Genomic DNA, 17,696 nt, shown 5'->3' with positions numbered 1-17,696 from the left:
ACTGCCCTCTCTGTGGCCCACCCATGGCCCTTTCAAAGTGCCAGCTCTTCCACCTACCACTGAGGTGGCCCATGAAAGCTGGCCCCAGAAAAGAAAATCTCATCACATATTTGTCCCGGGTCCACTCCACGTTTTCTGTCTGGAATCACTGCCTGATGCCCTCCTAAATCCTTGGACTTCAAGTTCAAGAACTAATCTCTTTCTGGCCCTTTCAGCATCCCTTGAGTCTTCTTCAACTCACGTACTGACCTCGGCTTCTACTAACTTTGAATTTTGGACCCCCCTGTATGTCTAGAGAAGAGAAAGGCCCAGATTTTGCCCTTACTAACCAGGAAAGGACTGTTGTGTGCACGCTGATCTGCTGTGTAACAGCTGCATTCTTGGACTAGACTGTATACTGAACAAGGGGCCGTGCGGGAGCAATGAAGGTCAAGTCCTTCACAGTCCTGGCACAGTGGGCACAGCTAAGCACCTGAACCTGGGCCAGTGGACACTACAACAGGGATTTGTGGCCTGAGAGCCCACCCTAGCCAGTGTTGTCACTCAAGGCCCATTCTTGGCCTTGACTCCCAGTTCTCCCAGCTGGAGAATCAAAACCACAATATGTGTGGAAGACCTATACCCCTTCCGCTCCCGCCACTGCTCCTGGCAGAATCCGTTCCACCAGTCCTTCCCATTCCTGGAATCTTCAACAATGGTCTACCTATCAAGAGTTTTCAGATGGCAAAGTAGAAAATCTGATTACAAGATCAAAAGATAAGGTCAGGATATCTGGAGCCCATACCTGCTAAAAGGAAATATTTGCTTTTTAAAGATAACGTTTAGTCCTCCACAAGTACTCTTATGCTCATTAATTTAAGACAGGAGACATCAGACAATTCACTTCTCCTTCCACAGGGGCAGGAGTGACCCTGTACCCTGAGAAAGGCAGGTCTGCCTATATCCATAAAGCACGGCCTCCATACCAGAACAACTAAGATCGCTACCTTCTACTCCAGACCGCCTAGATAACTCTACGGAGCTCAAGAGTTCCTAACACCAGATCCCTGGTGCTTATAAAAACTGCATCAGAAAGCATGATGAACAGCAGCTCACCTACCAGACGGTCTCCTAGCCCTTTGGTATTGCTGAGCCTGTGCAACGACCCCGACATTCTAGAGCATCCAGTGAAGTGGATCTTGGGTGATCTATCATGCATATGTGTGGGCATGTGTATATGTGATCTCCCCATCGACTGTATGAGCCCAGGTTCACATGGATCTAGCTTCAGGTAAGCTAGAACTAATAGGCTACCATCACCTTTGAGCCAACCCCAAAATATATGTTCAATGATAAGGAAATTCCTGACTACATTCTGCCCTGACAAGAAACCTGTATGATGCCAGACAAGGTATCATTGGCACTGAAATGAGAGGATGCTAGAATAATCAAGCAGATATCCCAGTTCCTTGGGTTGCTATAATCACTCATTTATTCAGTCAACATTTGGGGAGTGCCTATGCCAAGCCACAATGCCAAATGTCAAGAATAAAATGTTGAATAAGACAATCTCAGCCCTCAAAGAAGCCACAATCTATCTAGACTGACATAAAGCAGGCCATAACTGCACAGTGTGAAAAGTACTATGGTAGGAATAAGCCTTAGACATTTGGGGTAGATAAACTCTCCTATCCCAAGGCAGAGAAGCCTGCGTACGTGGGGAAAAGTAGAGTATAGAGGGGTGTGAGCTCAGGGAGCAGAAAGGGTAGGGTCAAGGGATAGATTCCTCATTGGGGTTATCTCTAAACTGAGGCCCAGGCTACCAGTAGTTTACTCCTAAAATTCCCAATACTTGACCTATCCAACTTCTAGCTGCACCTGCACAATAGGGATCAACTAGTCACAGGAGGTCCCAGATAGGGAACCAGCAACCATCATATCCCTCTTTCCTGGAATACTGCTCTTGGACATGTAGGTCAACCGAATGAGAAAGGCTGGCAATCAAAATGGCCTCTGAAAGCCAGAGGAAAACCTTGAGGCACCCAGCAAGCCATGAGGGTGTTCCATAATCACCACAAATGCCTTTTTAACCCCAGAAACTCACCGCACAGCAGAAGACAAACCTGCCCCAGCCCTGACCCTTTACACCAAGCATACTCTCCCAGTTGCCATGGCTGTGAGGAGGACCTAAAGGCTGGCTGTTCATTATAATCCTCCTCACCTTAATTTCCGCCTCTTCTACAGCTTCAGGTGACACACACTCCAGCCAGGACCAACCCTCAGTCTCCCACTACACCATGCCACCATGACATGCAACACATGTAACAAATGGTGGATATATTTAAGGTATCACTTTTACAAAATCAATGATAAATCTTACTATTGCTGACATCATAGAATCAAGGAAATTTTTTCTCTTTTGCTATTTGTTTGCTTTCAGATGGAAATAATACAAACTATGCCTCTATTCCAAGTAAAACTTAACAAATCTTAAGTCATTATGTCATCTTCCTCGTTCTTCTCCACCTTACATAATCCAAGGCCTGGAATCATAGGCTGGAGGCTGCCCATGATGGCAGTCTCTCCTCATCCCCAGCTCTGCATCTCTTCACCTGCCCTCCTACAATCCCACCACTCTCTTTAATCTGGGCTGGTAAAGCATACAAACTACTAGTAAACATGAAATCTGTCAAATTGGCTCTTTGCATTTTCTTTCCCTGCTTGATTTCTACCCCACCAAAATTATCCATCAAATGCCTTAAGAAATGAAAAACAGCCCACTCTACTTCTGCTAAAAATGCAAAGTGGTTTACTGTACAAATCTTCAATTGTCTGTCCACTGCTTAAAGAGGCTCAATCATATTTTGGGTTTAAATACAAACCTGGTCTCTGTGACAAAACCACCAAATAACTAGAGTAAGCTATTTCCTAAGGTTAAATCTAGAACCCAGGATGTGCTGTGTTCTAGGTTTGGCCACAGGGTGGCCAAACCATCTTGCAAATATTTCTCAGCTTTCAATTAGGAAGTCAATCTACTCAAGTTCCTGAGAATTTCACTCATTAATTCATACATGTTCACATTTAAATAAAACATTATTCAGTGAAGAATCCTTAAATCCTCACATGACATTCATGACTTGTGAATATGATGTGGGGATTTGTAGGGGATCTAAGATTAAGAATGGAACCTGAAAATTCTTTCATGTGATATATAATAAACAGTACACACTGTACTTTGTTTACATTATTTCTAAGTAAAATTATTTGCAGTTAAATTTATTTCAAGTATTATCTAAATATTTTTAGAACTTCTAGCTATAAATCTCATGAGTGTAAGGACCCTGTCTTCTTCACCCTGGTGTCTCCCAAGGTGCCTTAAAGAGTAGGTGCACAGGAAACATTTGACTGAATTTCAGGACTAGAGAGAGGGCCAATAAAAGAAATACTTATATCAAGCTAATGTCCTAAGTTTCATCCCTTTTTGTGTGAACTGGAAAATGTCAATCTCAAACTCCCCCTTATCAGGAAAGAGGGGAAAAAACAAACATCTATTTTTGTGCATGCAAAGATCATAGGTTTCCCTAAAATTTGTATAAAGATTGCACCGAAGTCCAGCCCTAAATGTTGCTAGTGGTCCTCAAGGCTTTATCAAGCTAGTACAAATTCCATGCTAACCTTTTTTTTAAAACAAATAAAATCCAGAAGCAGTAATGTAACACAAATGGACTATTTCATTACCTGACAAAAGAAAGAACTTAGAGCAAAACATAGCAGAGTTAAAGGCAGTGACAGACCAGAGAAGTGTTTTCATAACATAACAGACAAGGAATTAACCTTAGTTAGCCACAGGAAATGTCAACAGGAAGGAAGAGACCAAAAGTCTAACAGAAAAATGGATAAAGGTCATAAACAAGAAACACAACTGATGACAGACAAATGGTAAGTCAGCACAAGAGGAGATACCTGATTTTATCAATATTGAGAAAACGAGCATTTTAAATTAAAGATTAAGGTAGCAGGAAGGCCTGAGGTTGTGCACCAGGACGAATTTCCCAATGGTGAAGGCTATGGCTGCCACACTGTGGGCCATCTCCTGAGAAAGTGGTGGAGTTGCCTTCTCTTCAAGTTCTTAGAAATGGGCCAGCCTAACCTTGGGACTGCATCCCAGGAGCAGCTAAGAACACAGAGTCCCAGGAATCAGATAGCCTGGGCTTGAGTTCATGCTCTGCTGCTCACCAGCCATGTGGCCTGGGGCAGGTCTTTTGCTCTCCCTTAGCCTCAGTCTTCCCATCTGAAAATGGAATTAACAGCTGCCCATGAGGAGACTGCAATGTTGATATAAGATGATGCCTGTAAATTGAGTAGCAAGGTGCCCGGAACACTCCCACAGCTGGGTTCACATCCTATGTGAGCACAAAGGGAAATCATTTCCTAAAAAGAGAGAACATATAATTCATACTTTAAAATCAAATAAGTCCAACCAGAAATGCTTTACATATGTCCTCATATGTCCATCCTATATACGTTTATGTATAAATATGCTAATCCATGTCTACATATATTGTATAGCACGTACACATATACTTGTAAATTTTTAACATATGAAATATTCTAAAAGGTGCAGCTTCATTGTAAAAACATTGTAAAAATACCATGTACCTCACAGGCAATATGAGAACTAAATGAGTTAATCATATACCGACCACATATAATAATGCCTAGGGAAGAGCAAGAGCTATTTCACTGTTAGCTATTCATTATCATTATTATTACTAATGCAGAATGAGAAGACCAAACTGCTTTAAGGCGTTCATGTGCCAGGCTATGTGCCAGGTACTAGGGATTCAGGGGTGAACAAGATGGACTCAGGCCTTACCCACACGAAGTATCCTGCCCTGTGAGACATTTAAACATTAAACAAAGAAAGAGAAAACTACAAAAGTGCAAACTAATAAGGGCCATGAAGGAAACGGACTGAGGAATCTGAGAGAGCTGTGCCTTCAACGGGGGTCATAAATCTCTATCAGTCAGCCACATGCTGAGTCCTCTGCCCCATAGAGAGCAAGCACATCGTTTATAAGACGGCTGCGGGATTAACAAAGTGAGCCATGGCCAATGAGCACCTGCCCAGATGGGACTCAAACCACGGCCTCGTATGACCAGTTTCATGCTCCTCACCAATAACCTGAAACTCTGTTCATGAAAATACTCCTCTCCTCCAACTCACTTCTCAAAATACATCCTTGTTTCTCATTTATTCACGCATGTATTCAAAATTTTAACAAATGTGATTAATCATATATATTATGCATATGTAATACACAGGCTATCATGATCCCTACCTATAGGAACTTAAAATATAGCAGAGTAGCTCAGTAGCCACTTACTCCCAAACCCCAAATAATCCGCTACTCAAATGCAAAATCATATAGTCATTTAATATTTACTAACAAATGAAGCTTAGTACCACATTTCATCAAATATAAAACACCATAGATTTTAAGAAATACTAGTAAGTACTATAAGACACATCCCAATTTTAAAAATGTTATAATGTAAAAAAATGTGGGTCTATGGCAACAAAAATCCCTGTCCTTCAGTGAAATGAAACTGTTCCTCTATACTTAGAGAAATTATTTTGAGCATCCACAATTAAGTCTCTACGGAAAAACAAGTTCGAGGTCAGAAAATCAAATCACTTTCCCATGGCTACATTGTTTCATTTAGATCAAGGTCACTTTGTATTTCTGAAACAAAGATTTGGTTCTTAGATGCAATGGCAACAGATACTAGCATCAGAAACATCACTGCTGAGGGCCCTCCTTTCCAAACTACACTTACAAATGTTTTCCTGATTCCAAAACAGGCCTACACAACTCAGTAGACACATGGAAAAGGCATGTGGCACCTTTGAGCAGGGTAGTCACCTTCTCAACAAAGGGAGACTGCCACACACAAAAAAAATCGGGAGCCTCAAAGTATCATGTATCACATAGCATGTACTAGTAGAAAGGGCACTGCAGAGTCAGAAGATGTGCGTTCTAGTATCCATTCTGATACTGCCTAAGAAAACTTTCTAGGTTTATTTCCTCATCTGCCAAACAAACGAATGGGACCAGTTGGATCGTAAAGTTCACTTTACGGCCTTAAAACATCATAATTCTGAGGTTCAAAAATATGGGCTCTTTTCCCTATTTATTCTAAAAGACCCAACTTATAGGAACTCCTGCTTATGTTTAAAACGACTTTGCATTTCTTTATACTTCCTGAAAAACTTTACTATTTCAACTTCAAAGGCGTTTATAAAATCCTTAAATTTTGTCATGGAAGAAATCTTCCTTATTTTTCATTTTATTTTCTCTCCCCACTTCAACTGGACTCTTTCCCTTTTTTCATAAGCTGTAAAACTGTTTTGATTTTTTTTTTTTTTTTTTTTTTTGGCTTAGGCATTTCTAAACACTCTAGGCTGCCCCCAGTAGGGCTCTGGAAGGCATCTATGAGTGTTTGGGGTTTTTTTTCCCTAACTCAAATCAATATTGCAACACTTAGGACTGTCCGCACAAAATGTACCATCAAGTGAAACTTAAGAGAAAAGGGAACCAAAGTCCCTGGCATCTCTAGTTCCACTACTAACCTCAAAGCCTAAATAATTTGTGACCACCTTAAAAAATGTTTGCAAGGTAATATTGTTGTGGCTGCTGTTTTTCCAGTGGGAGTGGAAATGGGCTTAGAAATTTGACCTGGGAAAGAGATTTAGGGGGTTCAGAGGTTCTTATACATTAAACACTGTAGTCTGTAACCCCTCTAATATAGGAGATAACTTGGTTTAAATCTCAGATCCTTGATAACATACTGGTTAACCACATGACTAGGATAATTGAACCCACTCCAGTAACAGAAAGCTAAATTAGATAATTTCTTAAGGCCTCATGGTCCTGAGTCTAGGAAAAGAGAATTTCCGGTTCTGTGAATAGAGGATTGCTAAGGGTGGATTAAGGATTCTGATCTTTTAGACACTCTTCCTTTCTTCTCTAGACTCTCCTCCTACAGAGAGCTAGCATTTTTCTCCGAGGCTATCATACCCATCCAAGTCTAGCATTTTTCAGAAACTCAGATGAGCAAGACCCCAGGAGAGAAAGATATGGGTATAACCAATCCCTTTTTCCCTCCCGCCTACAAGATCCTCAAATGTCCTTTAAATTATACAGTAAGAATCTCCAGTAAACCTTCCCAATTAACCTAACTTTTTCCTACTTGCTGAAGGCATCTAGCCAGACGTTTGCCCTCACATTATCTAGCAACTAAGTGTAGCTATTGAGTGCACACTCATCATGGCACACTTTAGAATGTAATCTTCCTAAGAAATGAATTGTCTCATTCAACATTCAGTACAAGGAGTAGAATTAAAAACAAAGTCAAAGAAAGGAAAAGCAAAGAGAACTAACTTTAGTGGAGTGTCTATTACATCCCACGTGCTTTATATAAACTGCTTCACCTATTCCTCACGGTAAACCCAGATCATCCTGGACTGCATCATTTCTAGAATGCACATTTTTTCACTTTTTAATGCTCCTTAAATCAGGATACATCTGACAACCAATGGTGTGTCACAACTTTAATTAGCAATCATCTTCCACTGTCAGTGGCAGACAAAATACTAGTGCATCTTACAAGTGATGGAGTCTCAGATTCACTAAAACATGGTATTATTTTCAAGGGATTTGAAACAGAAATTGAGAAGTAGACTTAGAAACATCCCCAGGGTTATTACACAGACTGTACAGGACCAGCCAGATTCAAACCCTGATCTGCCTAATTGCAAAGTCTCTTCCTACACAACCTACCTAACAAACAAAGAGACTTTCAACATAGCAAGAATTTTCAACAATCAGTGTTACTCAAAGACTAGCAACCTTGGGTATTAAGTTTTCAAGAACTGAGGGGTTCACACCGCCTGCTGGACACACTGCAAATAAGTTGATTAAGGCCCCAGTCAACTCTCAGCATCTAGGAGTCTTTTGGGCTACGCTGACTCTGGGTTCAGAACCCACTTTTCCGCTAACCCTACAATCTACAGAAAGGACAATTAGAAGTGTAGCACCCTCTGTACCAGGGTCAGCCTCACCCTCCAATTTCCTACTGATATCCTTCCCCTACCTCTCAACCCACTCACCCTCCCAGCTGAGTTCATCCTGGACCACCTGCCTCTCACTCCCAAACAGGGCCAGCCTAGACACTGGCCTCATCCCGCCACCCATCACCGCCGAGGACAAGAGCATGCCCCCAGGTCTGCAGGGTTCGCAGACCCTAATCCTGGCTCAGCCACCCTATGTCCCCATCCGTCAGCAGCCTAAGTCATACCCCCGCGACACATATGCAGCAAAACTACACCCCTCCACTCCCCACCGCCAAGGGTCCCCAACTTGGGTCCGGACTCCTGCGGCTCCCGGCCCCCACCGAGGCCCCGCCCTGGGGGGCCCAAACGCGGCCTGGACCAGGACATTGCTCCCAGCGGGGCCAGGCGCTCGCGGGACCAGGAGGAGAGAGTCCCGGCCGGACTCACGGAGGAAGGAGCGCAGCAGGAGGCGGGCAGCGGCGAGGCCGGGACTGCCGGAGGCCATGGTCTCGGTGGCAGCGACGGCGGCAAGGGCTGCGGTCAACCACCAATGACATTCGCAGGCCCCCGGAGGCCCGGCAGGGCCGAGGCTCGAAGAGGAAGCGGATGGCCAGGGCAATCGCCTGAATGAATTTCCCCCGCGGAGGCCTCTTCACCCAACGTTGGGGATCGCAGGTGGAGAAGGAAAAAGGAATCTGTACGAATAAATGGACAATAACTCGGCTCTTCCTCAGAAGTGTGGGTTTGATGCAACATTAGTTACCACGGTAGCTTAGGGCAAACCCCATGCAAGGCTGGTCGGCGCGCGCCATTGTGGGAAATGTAGTTCGATGGCGCGACTTGTTTGTAGTTGACGTGGGGCCTTCGGGAAGGGAAGCGAAGGCGAGAGGGAAGTCAGACCAGGAGGAGAGGGGGCGGAAGGACTGAGGAAGGCGTGAGGTGCAGGGCAGAACTTTCCGTGTCCCTAGGCTGATCTGCACCTTCATTTTCCTCTCCTGCCATGTGGAGAGCGTAGTACTCCTCGCCGCCCCCCTGACGAGGACCCGGAAGGATTCCCGGTGGTAACAGTGAATCTGAGCCCCTGCTAGTGTCCAGTGAAGGTATGGACCTGACGAGAAGCACCAAAAGTTACCTTATTGACCATTTCTTGGAACGTGGGTCTTTTGGTTAAACAAGCTGTCATAGAACCTTTGACGGGTACTGAGTGCATGAGGGCCTCTTCCCTGGGGAACCTGGAGGGCTGCAGTTATAGGTCAAATGGGACTGCTCCCTGGTTGGACAAACCGTCCACTCCTTCTGTAAGAGCCTTAGAAGGAACCTCAGAGAGTCCCAGAGTCAAAGGGTGAGCGAGAGATAAAGCAATCCACCTCCCTACCTCCAAGTGTGCTCCTGAGATTCCCCATCCTTATCATGAATGAAATTATAATCCTAATTTGCTTAAGTAGTCATAATTTACACCGAGCTGGGTGATGTATGAGTGGGATTACCCGAGGAGATTGCCCAATATTTTCTCTGTGACCCAGATATTGTCGGTACCTGGTTGGACTTAATTGCACACAAAAGCCCTCCCTCATCTAACGGAGCATGTCCTGTGATCATTTAAATATTACCAGTGGTTTCCGAACGGGTCTAGTATGAAGACTCATTTTAAATAGCAAAGTTCTTCCTGAGCCTTCACATAATAGTTATATTGTTAGTTTCATTTAATTGGTGAAATGCATGATGACAAATGATTTCGGTATAGTTTTAATGGATTTTTATTTCCACGAGGACAGGGATTTTTGTTTGTTTTGTACACTGGTGTGTCCCCAGGACCTAGAACAATGCCTGACAAAGAGAGAACTCATTATTTGTTGAATTGAATTGATATATAAGAAATAGTGTATATGTTTATTTAGTGAACTCACACACCATGTTTGATGGTCCTAAGAACATTTCAATCCCTCATAATAACTGCACCCCAATTCCATAGTTCATTTATGCGAGGCAATTACAGTAGACACTAACTAGACCACTCATCTTTATATGCAGATTGATTTTGAAGTCAGACAGATCTAGATTCAAATTCCTGTTCTGCCACTGGCTATGTGACCTCCGGGTCTCAAGTTTTCTCACTGAGAAGGGCTGAAACTCCCTATCTCATAATAGTGTTGTGAACAGTTAATGCATTAATACATAAAGTTCTTAGTCCATTGTAAGCATTCAATGAGGGGTCGTTATTATCATTAAAGATAAGAGCTTGCTTCTGCACCCGGCAGGTTGATGTTTTGAAGCTTTTGCTGATATGAGTAACCACATGTGGAATAGGACATTTCCATTTGTGTCAGAATTTTGGCTTGAGCCCCAAAGCTGAGGGCAACAGACCATAAGTACCTGTACATTGTAAGGAGGGCAGCCTAGGAGCAACCTCTCTCCAGATTTTGATAAGAGGAGGTCAGACTTGTCTTTGGACTCACTTCCTCACACCTCAGCCAGCTCAAATAAGCAAAATACTGGAATTCACTGAAGAAGGAGATGAGTTATAAGCTGAGTGTCCCCTTTCCTCTCACCCCCAGACAGGTCGGTGGGAGAGGACTCTTTACAAAAAGAAGACTGACATTAAATGCCTGCAGGACTGCAGGAATTCACGAGTCCATCTCAGTGCCCTAGAGTAGATCTGGTCAAAGAATGCTTGGGAAAAATTGACTTTGGATGGTAGACCGAAACCTAGAGACTAATGTCTGCTTCCTGCCTGGAGAAGTCAAGGCAGGAGGCTGGCTGGAGCTGCCCTTATTGGCACGCAGGGCAGTATTTGGTGTGGCAAGATGTGTAATATTCCCCTGAGGAAATGGATGCCAGGAAAGAAAGCTGAGCTTCCGCCTAAGGTTAATCTGCTGGGGCAAGGAAGGAACCCTAGCCTAAAAGACCATGGAAGACCTCCAAGGGCAGGAGGGGAGCGGAGGGAGTTACAACAGGTCAGCCAAAGGTCACTTAACTTGCATCACGATACCCCGCGGATGGAGTTCCCTAGGCAGAGGAGGAGGAGAGAATCTACTGAAAAATCCACAAAGTACTGAAATTCCAGAGCACATGGACCATCAGGAGAGAGCCACAAATAGCCCCATATAAGAGGTTTTATCCAAACCTCAGCCCACCCCTGCCGGAGCCTGGAGCAGGGGAGCGAAGAGGAGGAGTGAAAGAAGGAGAAGAAAACAGATGGACTCCTGATCGGCTGCAGGTTGTAGAGCCACAGATCATGCCAGACCTGGGAGTGAGGAAGGAGCTCTGACATAGGTATAGGATTTAAGTTTTAAATTAGATTGAATGGGGACTATTCATCTTAAAAATAGGTAAGTTATTCCCATGGATCAAAATTCAAAAGGTAAAAAATTTGTATAGTGAGAAATCTTCCTTTTACCTGTCTCCCCACCACCCAGTTCGCCCCTGGGGAAACCAGTATTATCCAATTTCTTGTATTTGCTCTCACATCTATTTTGTGCGTATACACACATAACATATATCCATTTCCCACTCCACCCCTGCCCTTCACCCCTCTCTGTTGCCACTAACGTGGGAAGAATCAGAGACAGTTAGGATTACCAGTAATCCCTTACTCCTACTTGCAAGGCCCCTTTCGGTCGGGCTCTCTCAGCTGTCTCTGGGCTCTTCTCAAGTACGTGAGAACCATCCAGCCCCTCTGGTGCTATGTGGGGCCACAGGAAACATCCCTGCTTGCCTAGACATACCGTTTAGCTGGATCTTGCCACTAGTCTGCTCGCTCTTGCTTTCTCCCTCTCTCTCTGTCAGGGGCCACAAGTCTCTGTGCTATGGACTGAATTGTGTCCCCCCTCCAAATTCATATGTTAAAATCCTAACCCAATGTGGCTGTATTTGGAGTAAAGAAGTAATTAAGGTTAAACAGGGGCATAAGGATGGGACCCTGATCCAATAAGATTAGTGTCCTTATGAGAAGAGACACCAGAGAGCAAGCATTCTCCCTCTCTCCCTCTCTGTCTGTCTGTCTGTCTGTCTGTCTCTCTCTCTCTCCTCCCCCCCCCCCCCCCGCCCCTTTCCCGTTGTCTCTGTATCTCTTTCTCTCTGTCACTCCATGTGAGGACATGGAGAGAAGCCTGGAAGAAGCCAGGAACTAAATTGGCCAGCACCTTGATCTTGAACTTCCCAGACTCCAGATTTGTGAGAAAATAAACTTCTGTTGTTTAAGCCACTCAGTCTGTGATATTTCCTTCTGGCAGCCCAGGCAGACTAATACAGTCTGCTCCGTGTGTCCCCCAAACCCTCCTGGTGATTCTTTGGACTGCTCACCTCCCCGCACCTCTAAGCTGGAGGAGTGGGCAAATCAACACCTAAGCTCTCCTGGTTGCCCCCCTTCTTCCCTCGCCTGGAAATCATTTTCTAGTCTTGGTGACATTACTCTCATTTTTGCCCTAAATCTAAGTTAGCTCTGTTGTTCCCAGGGGCTTTCAGGTACACATTCCTCTCCTGGGGCAATAGCCTGAGAATGCCAAACAGAAACTGGTGAGAGGAAGGGGTGTAAGTATTGGTGAGGGGTGAGCCAAAGAACAGAAGGAAATATTGGAAGGGAAAGCAGCAGTTAACATTACGAAGTACCTTCCTGCCACAAGTTGAATGTGACCAAGCTTTCTGTGTATTCACCAAGACAGTCTGACTCTGCCACGTGGAAATGGAACAAGAAGAACCTTCTCTAGTGTCTTAGTCAGCTTGGGCTGCTATAACAAAGTGTTGTAGACTGCCAAGGAGCTTAGAAATGGTAGAAATTTATTTCTGACAGTTCTGGAGACCGGAAATCTAAGATCAGGGTGCCAGCACTCAGCTTCTGGTGAGAGACCCCTTCCGAAGTGCAGACTGCTTGCTTGCTTCTCCTTACATCCTCACTTAGCAGAAAGAGGGTGAGAGAGCTCTCTGGGGTCCCTTTTGTGAGGGCACTAATCCCATTCATTCATGAGAGTATCACCGTCATGACCTGATTATCTCCCCAAGGCCCCACCTTCTAATACCATCACATTGTGGGTTAGGATTTCAACATATGAATTTGGGAGGGACACAAACATTCATTCCATTGCATCTAGGCCCAGTTCTGCGAGCTTCTCTCTGAAAAAAAAAAAAAAAACTGCCTTCTAAATGAAAAAACAGCAGCTTCAAGTGATAGAAGCACACTTGAGGAGAAATGTATTGTAACCAAGAGAGGCTGAGGCTTCTGGGGCTGGGGAGCCAGCCTCAGCCCTCAGGCGCCGCTGTAGGCATCACTAATCCCTTCCTCATACATACAGAGAAGACGGAGCTTGTATCCTTGGCCTTATTTAGGAAGATGGTACAACACAAATCAGAAACACTTAACCCGACAAAGCTTCAGCTTTTGTAAAACTGGGAGAAGAGATGAGTCAGAAAAGCTAGGGATTATTTTCATTTGAAGTGCGGCTTCAAAGAGAGACAGCATCACACAGCACAATTCTGAGAAAGAGCCAGCCAACACCCTTGGCTGATGTCAGCAGAGGCAGGCTCTTTCCCTCGCCCCTTACAGGCACTGGTACTGCTAGCTTGGCTGCCTCTCCTGAAGAATGAGGACAAAGAAGGTTCTGAAATGCACTCACAGGGCCCTCCTCAAAGCCTGTTATGGTTCTTCGGCTGCCTGATCCACTCAGCACCTCTGAAGGGGAGTTTCATCTGCATTGGACCCTTATAAGAATGGCAAGAGCTTTGACCTCTCCTTTAGAAGAAATGATTTCCAAATATAATTTCTTTGCCCTATATTTGAGCCCTGTTGCAGATTTGATCCCCTAGGAAGGAGACTCTGAATACCTTGTAAAGGGGACCCCAGGGACTAACTCCCATTGAAGGGAAGGGAAGAGAGCAAGATTGGGCAGAGAGAGAGAAGTCCACTTGCAATGCAGGCCCAATGACAGTCTTGGCCAATGCCCTTCAGAATTGAGAACTTCCCTGAATCAGGCAAAATGGCCAGGCATCCATACCCCCATGGATCATCACCAGGTGTAAGCAGCCCTGGAAGGGACATGACCATGGGTCCAGGAAATTCTTAGAAGGGTTGCGGGACACAGCTGAAGACTATCTGCCAATAGCACTCCAGTAGCGTGTCCTTCATTGAAGGGGCATCTGGGTGGCACATCACAGTATTTACCAGATGCCCCTTCCAGAAGAAAGTCTGATGAGAAAGCAAGAGTCAGTCCTTAGTGAAACCATAAAGAAAACAGCTCAGTTTGGATGTCCCTCCTTTCCCCACTCTGTGACCCTCTCCTTCTGAAGGCTGACTGGTTTCTTTTTCCCTGGATAGCCAGTGTTCTCATGCTGGCCAGTGCTGGGTCCAGCCATTCTCTCACCACCTCTAAGAGCATCTGCAGACCTTTGCCCTGTTTCTCAGGGCAATGCTGTCTCTGGGGGATTAGATACGCTAGGACTTTGGCCTACTTTTATAGGTAGCCTCTCCTAAATTACGTGTTTGCATCTTAACAGAGATTGCTACTGTCTTCACAAAATTAGTGATTCGTGGTGAGAATTTCTGGAATTATAGCCAGGAAAGCTATTTTTCCTCCCCACCCCCCTCCTCCGGCCCTGATACTTCTAGGATAACTTTCCTTCTGCATCAAGGATATCTTCTAGAAGTTCTCTCTCTCTCTCTGTGTGAGTGTGTGTCTGTATTTATTTTTTAATTTCTTTGTAGCAGATGAAAATCCAAGACACCAGGAGAGAGCAAGAGTCCCTGAGACTCTGGAATGTAACTGAAGACATTGTGACATTGTGTCCTACTCTGAAGCCTAGTGGAGGGGGCAAAGAAGAGTCCCAAGAATTAGTACTGAAAGTAGAGGAAAGCAGGATCCTGAGGCCTATGGAGAGGAAAGGAGAGTTCTTGGGAAGCTGGTTACGGCCTGAGAAAGACTCCAAGGTGGAGGAGAATGACCCATGTTCCTGGAAGACAAAGAACTCCACAAAAAACAACTCCCGAGGTTACCAAGCTGTGGAGGCTCTGGCTCAGGCTCCATCACTCATCTGTGTTCAGCATCTTCATGGCTTGGCGCTGTGAAAGTTGCCCTTTTCCTTGGGGCTTTATATATTTCTTAAATAAGTGAAAGTTTTGGGCTTTGAAGAGTGATATCACCTGACAGAAGTTGAAAGGATCTGCATGGACCCAAAAGGATGTGTGCCCTTTCAGTTCCATTCTGGAACATTGGCTAACATGCCCACCAAAGTATTATTTCATTCTCTAGAAGGACAAACCTTTATTTAACCTTGTTTCATGGTTAATACAAAAGTAATACACTTGTTCATTATTCGTTTTAAAGATAATTTCTGCTTTTGGATTTATTCTTTTCAATATCGTCCAAGTGTTCGCCAAGGTTAACACATTACTTTTATAACCAGAAAGAATAATCAGTAATTTTGAGTTTTTATGGATGAAATGATGTGATTAGGACCCAGAGTTTGGGAAGCTCTCTGTTGAGTTGTCGATTTTTGTCTGGTAGAGATGCAAATTGTTTCTATCCAGCAGAAAGATTAACCCCAAAGTTTGTGGTTTTATTGCCTGTTGGATATTTCCCAGTTTTATTTGTCACTTGGAAATTTCTGTGCCTCAGTTTCCTTCCTTGTAAATAGGGATAATAATAGTGCCCACCTCATAGGATTGTTGTGTGGGTTAAAGGAGATATGCCATGTAAAACACTCAGAAAAGAGACTAGTAAACACTCAATAAACGTTGCCCATTATTGTCACAGCCTCATTTAACTGAAAAACCTAGGGCATATCCTTCAGGCCTAGCTCGAGTGAGTCCTGAGAGCTTGCCTCCCTCTGGGCTTACATGCTCACAACTCCAACCAAATCCTTCCCTAAGAGAATGCTTCTGTCCTGGTTCCTCTAGCAGGCCTGTTGGGACTCACTGATTGGAAGGACTTGCAAGCACTTGTGGGTGCACGTGTCAGTGGTGTGGGCAGCAGCAGGCAGCAGGCATTCCAGGCAGAGGTCAAGGCACAGAAGTGACTCCGTACCTGAAATCTGTGTCCTGCTGCCAGGCTTAAGGCCATAAAGCCATATACAAACCTCGATATCCCTGCTTATTCCTACTTCGTGATTTTAGACTATGACTTTCAAATGCTTAATAATAAGTAACATGTTATCTTTCCTTAAAAATGATTCTCTATGAACTTAGCCCAAAGAGAGGCAAGATGAAATGGTAAATAAGAAAGAAACAAGATAAATTGAAAAACAAATGAAAATATCCTCTGCATGTCCACCCAGTGCTGGTGAAGGGGACACAGCTCACGAACATATAGAACAGAATACATGTGGACTTCACCATCGGACAGTGCAGAGCTCAGGTCTCTGCCCCAGCACTCACGGCAGTGTCACCTTGGGGAAATCACCTAATCTCTCTGAGTCTCAGATTCCTCCCTTGTATTTAACAAGGCTCAAGGAACAACTCCTGTGCTCTGCTTTGTTCCCTATATGCAGGAAATAGCAAGGAGATCGGACATTCAGATCTGCCTTACATTTTGTGCCTCTTGATACTTATGACAGTCTTACAAGGGCAGGAAATGACCCATCTGACTCTGTTACTCTGACACAAAGAGGTGACAGAGGCTCAGGCTGTGGAAGCCCATGTTCTCAGCATCACTGCCAAACCCTCCTCTCCTACAAACCGTGCCAGTGACCCTGGAGAACGGGATCAAGACCGGGCCAGGTTTCTACCACAATGCAGATCTACCGTCCTCCTGTTTCTGGTGACCCACAATTTTCTCTCCAAGTGGTGTCCACTCCTCTACACTAGCCTCTAAGAGAAGTCACATCCTTTAATCCCAGGTTGGTCCATCCTACTCCTCTAAGGGGAGCTGCCTTCAAAGGCTCCCAGGTGATTTCCTGCCTCTGCCTGTGCTGTGGCACAGATGGCAATTTCTTCTGCTGAAGAAGGAGCCCCGCCCTGCACATACACACGTGTAGACCTTCACAAATTTAGTCTCTGGAGATCACCCCTCTTCTCTGGCTTCCACAAGCCATGCACCTTTTATATTTATGTACAAAATATGGGCCATAACCCCTACCTCACAGGGTTATTATAAGGAACAAGAGGAACAGTGTACACAGAAAGTACATTGCACAGTTCCTGGCACATGGAGGTTCCTTGGTAAATGTTAGTTCACCTTCCCTCTGACCCAGTTAGTTTATTTTTATGTGATATTGGAGCTGACATTTAGTAATGGCTCTGGGTAAAATAGATGACCAAAAGTTTTGGATCTTCCTGAAAATGAAATAAAAACAGACAGGCACTTAATGTGTTAAGCTGTTGAATACCATCACCTCATTTTTTAAAAGATAGACTAAGAGAGAGCACAAGCTGCTCCCTCCTGAGGAAGCTGAGAGCGGGGTGTCTTCCTGGAGGCTTAAACCAGCCTGCGGGATCTCACTCAGGACAGGCAGAAGCCCCAGATTCACAACTCTGTTTTCTCCAACTACTACTCAGGAGGCAGCTTCTCGGGGCAGACTTGAATATCACTTATCAGGGCCTGGCAGCTGTGGTTCTGACTGACACTCTAGGTTTTGTGGTCACCTTGTTCTCCTTGTCAGAGGCAATCACAGTGTT

At 44.6% G+C, this 17,696-nt stretch overlaps 1 protein-coding gene and 1 long non-coding RNA gene across 4 annotated transcripts in view; one reads left to right on the top strand and one right to left on the bottom strand.

Moving 5' to 3' along the window:
• Nucleotides 1–9,118, bottom strand: part of SUCLG1 (succinate-CoA ligase GDP/ADP-forming subunit alpha) — a 37,992-nt gene extending 28,874 nt beyond the window's left edge. The window contains exons 1-2 of one of the 2 annotated variants that reach the window (XM_005599870.4): nucleotides 8,543–8,814; nucleotides 4,216–4,410 (exon numbers count right to left, since the gene is read on the bottom strand). In XM_005599870.4, coding sequence (XP_005599927.2) covers nucleotides 4,216–4,270 — 55 coding nt within the window. In that variant the 5' untranslated portion in view covers nucleotides 4,271–4,410; nucleotides 8,543–8,814. Of the gene's footprint in view, nucleotides 1–4,215; nucleotides 4,411–8,542 lie in introns of both variants that reach the window. The other variant, XM_001497585.7, reaches the window with a different exon arrangement.
• Nucleotides 8,920–15,834, top strand: LOC111768054 (uncharacterized). 2 transcript variants are annotated; one of them, XR_002800044.2, is made up of 3 exons: nucleotides 8,974–9,195; nucleotides 10,651–11,424; nucleotides 14,790–15,834. It is a non-coding gene; the product is annotated as an uncharacterized lncRNA (long non-coding RNA). The 2 variants fall into 2 exon arrangements; XR_002800043.2 differs by lacking the exon at nucleotides 10,651–11,424 and having other exon boundaries at nucleotides 8,920–9,195.
• The last annotated feature ends 1,862 nt before the right edge of the window (nucleotides 15,835–17,696 follow it).

This window comes from Equus caballus, chromosome 15 (genome assembly GCF_041296265.1).
Source record: "Equus caballus isolate H_3958 breed thoroughbred chromosome 15, TB-T2T, whole genome shotgun sequence".
In the NCBI taxonomy this organism is placed as follows: Eukaryota; Metazoa; Chordata; class Mammalia; order Perissodactyla; family Equidae; genus Equus; species Equus caballus.
This window is presented reverse-complemented; position numbering and strand designations above follow the sequence as displayed.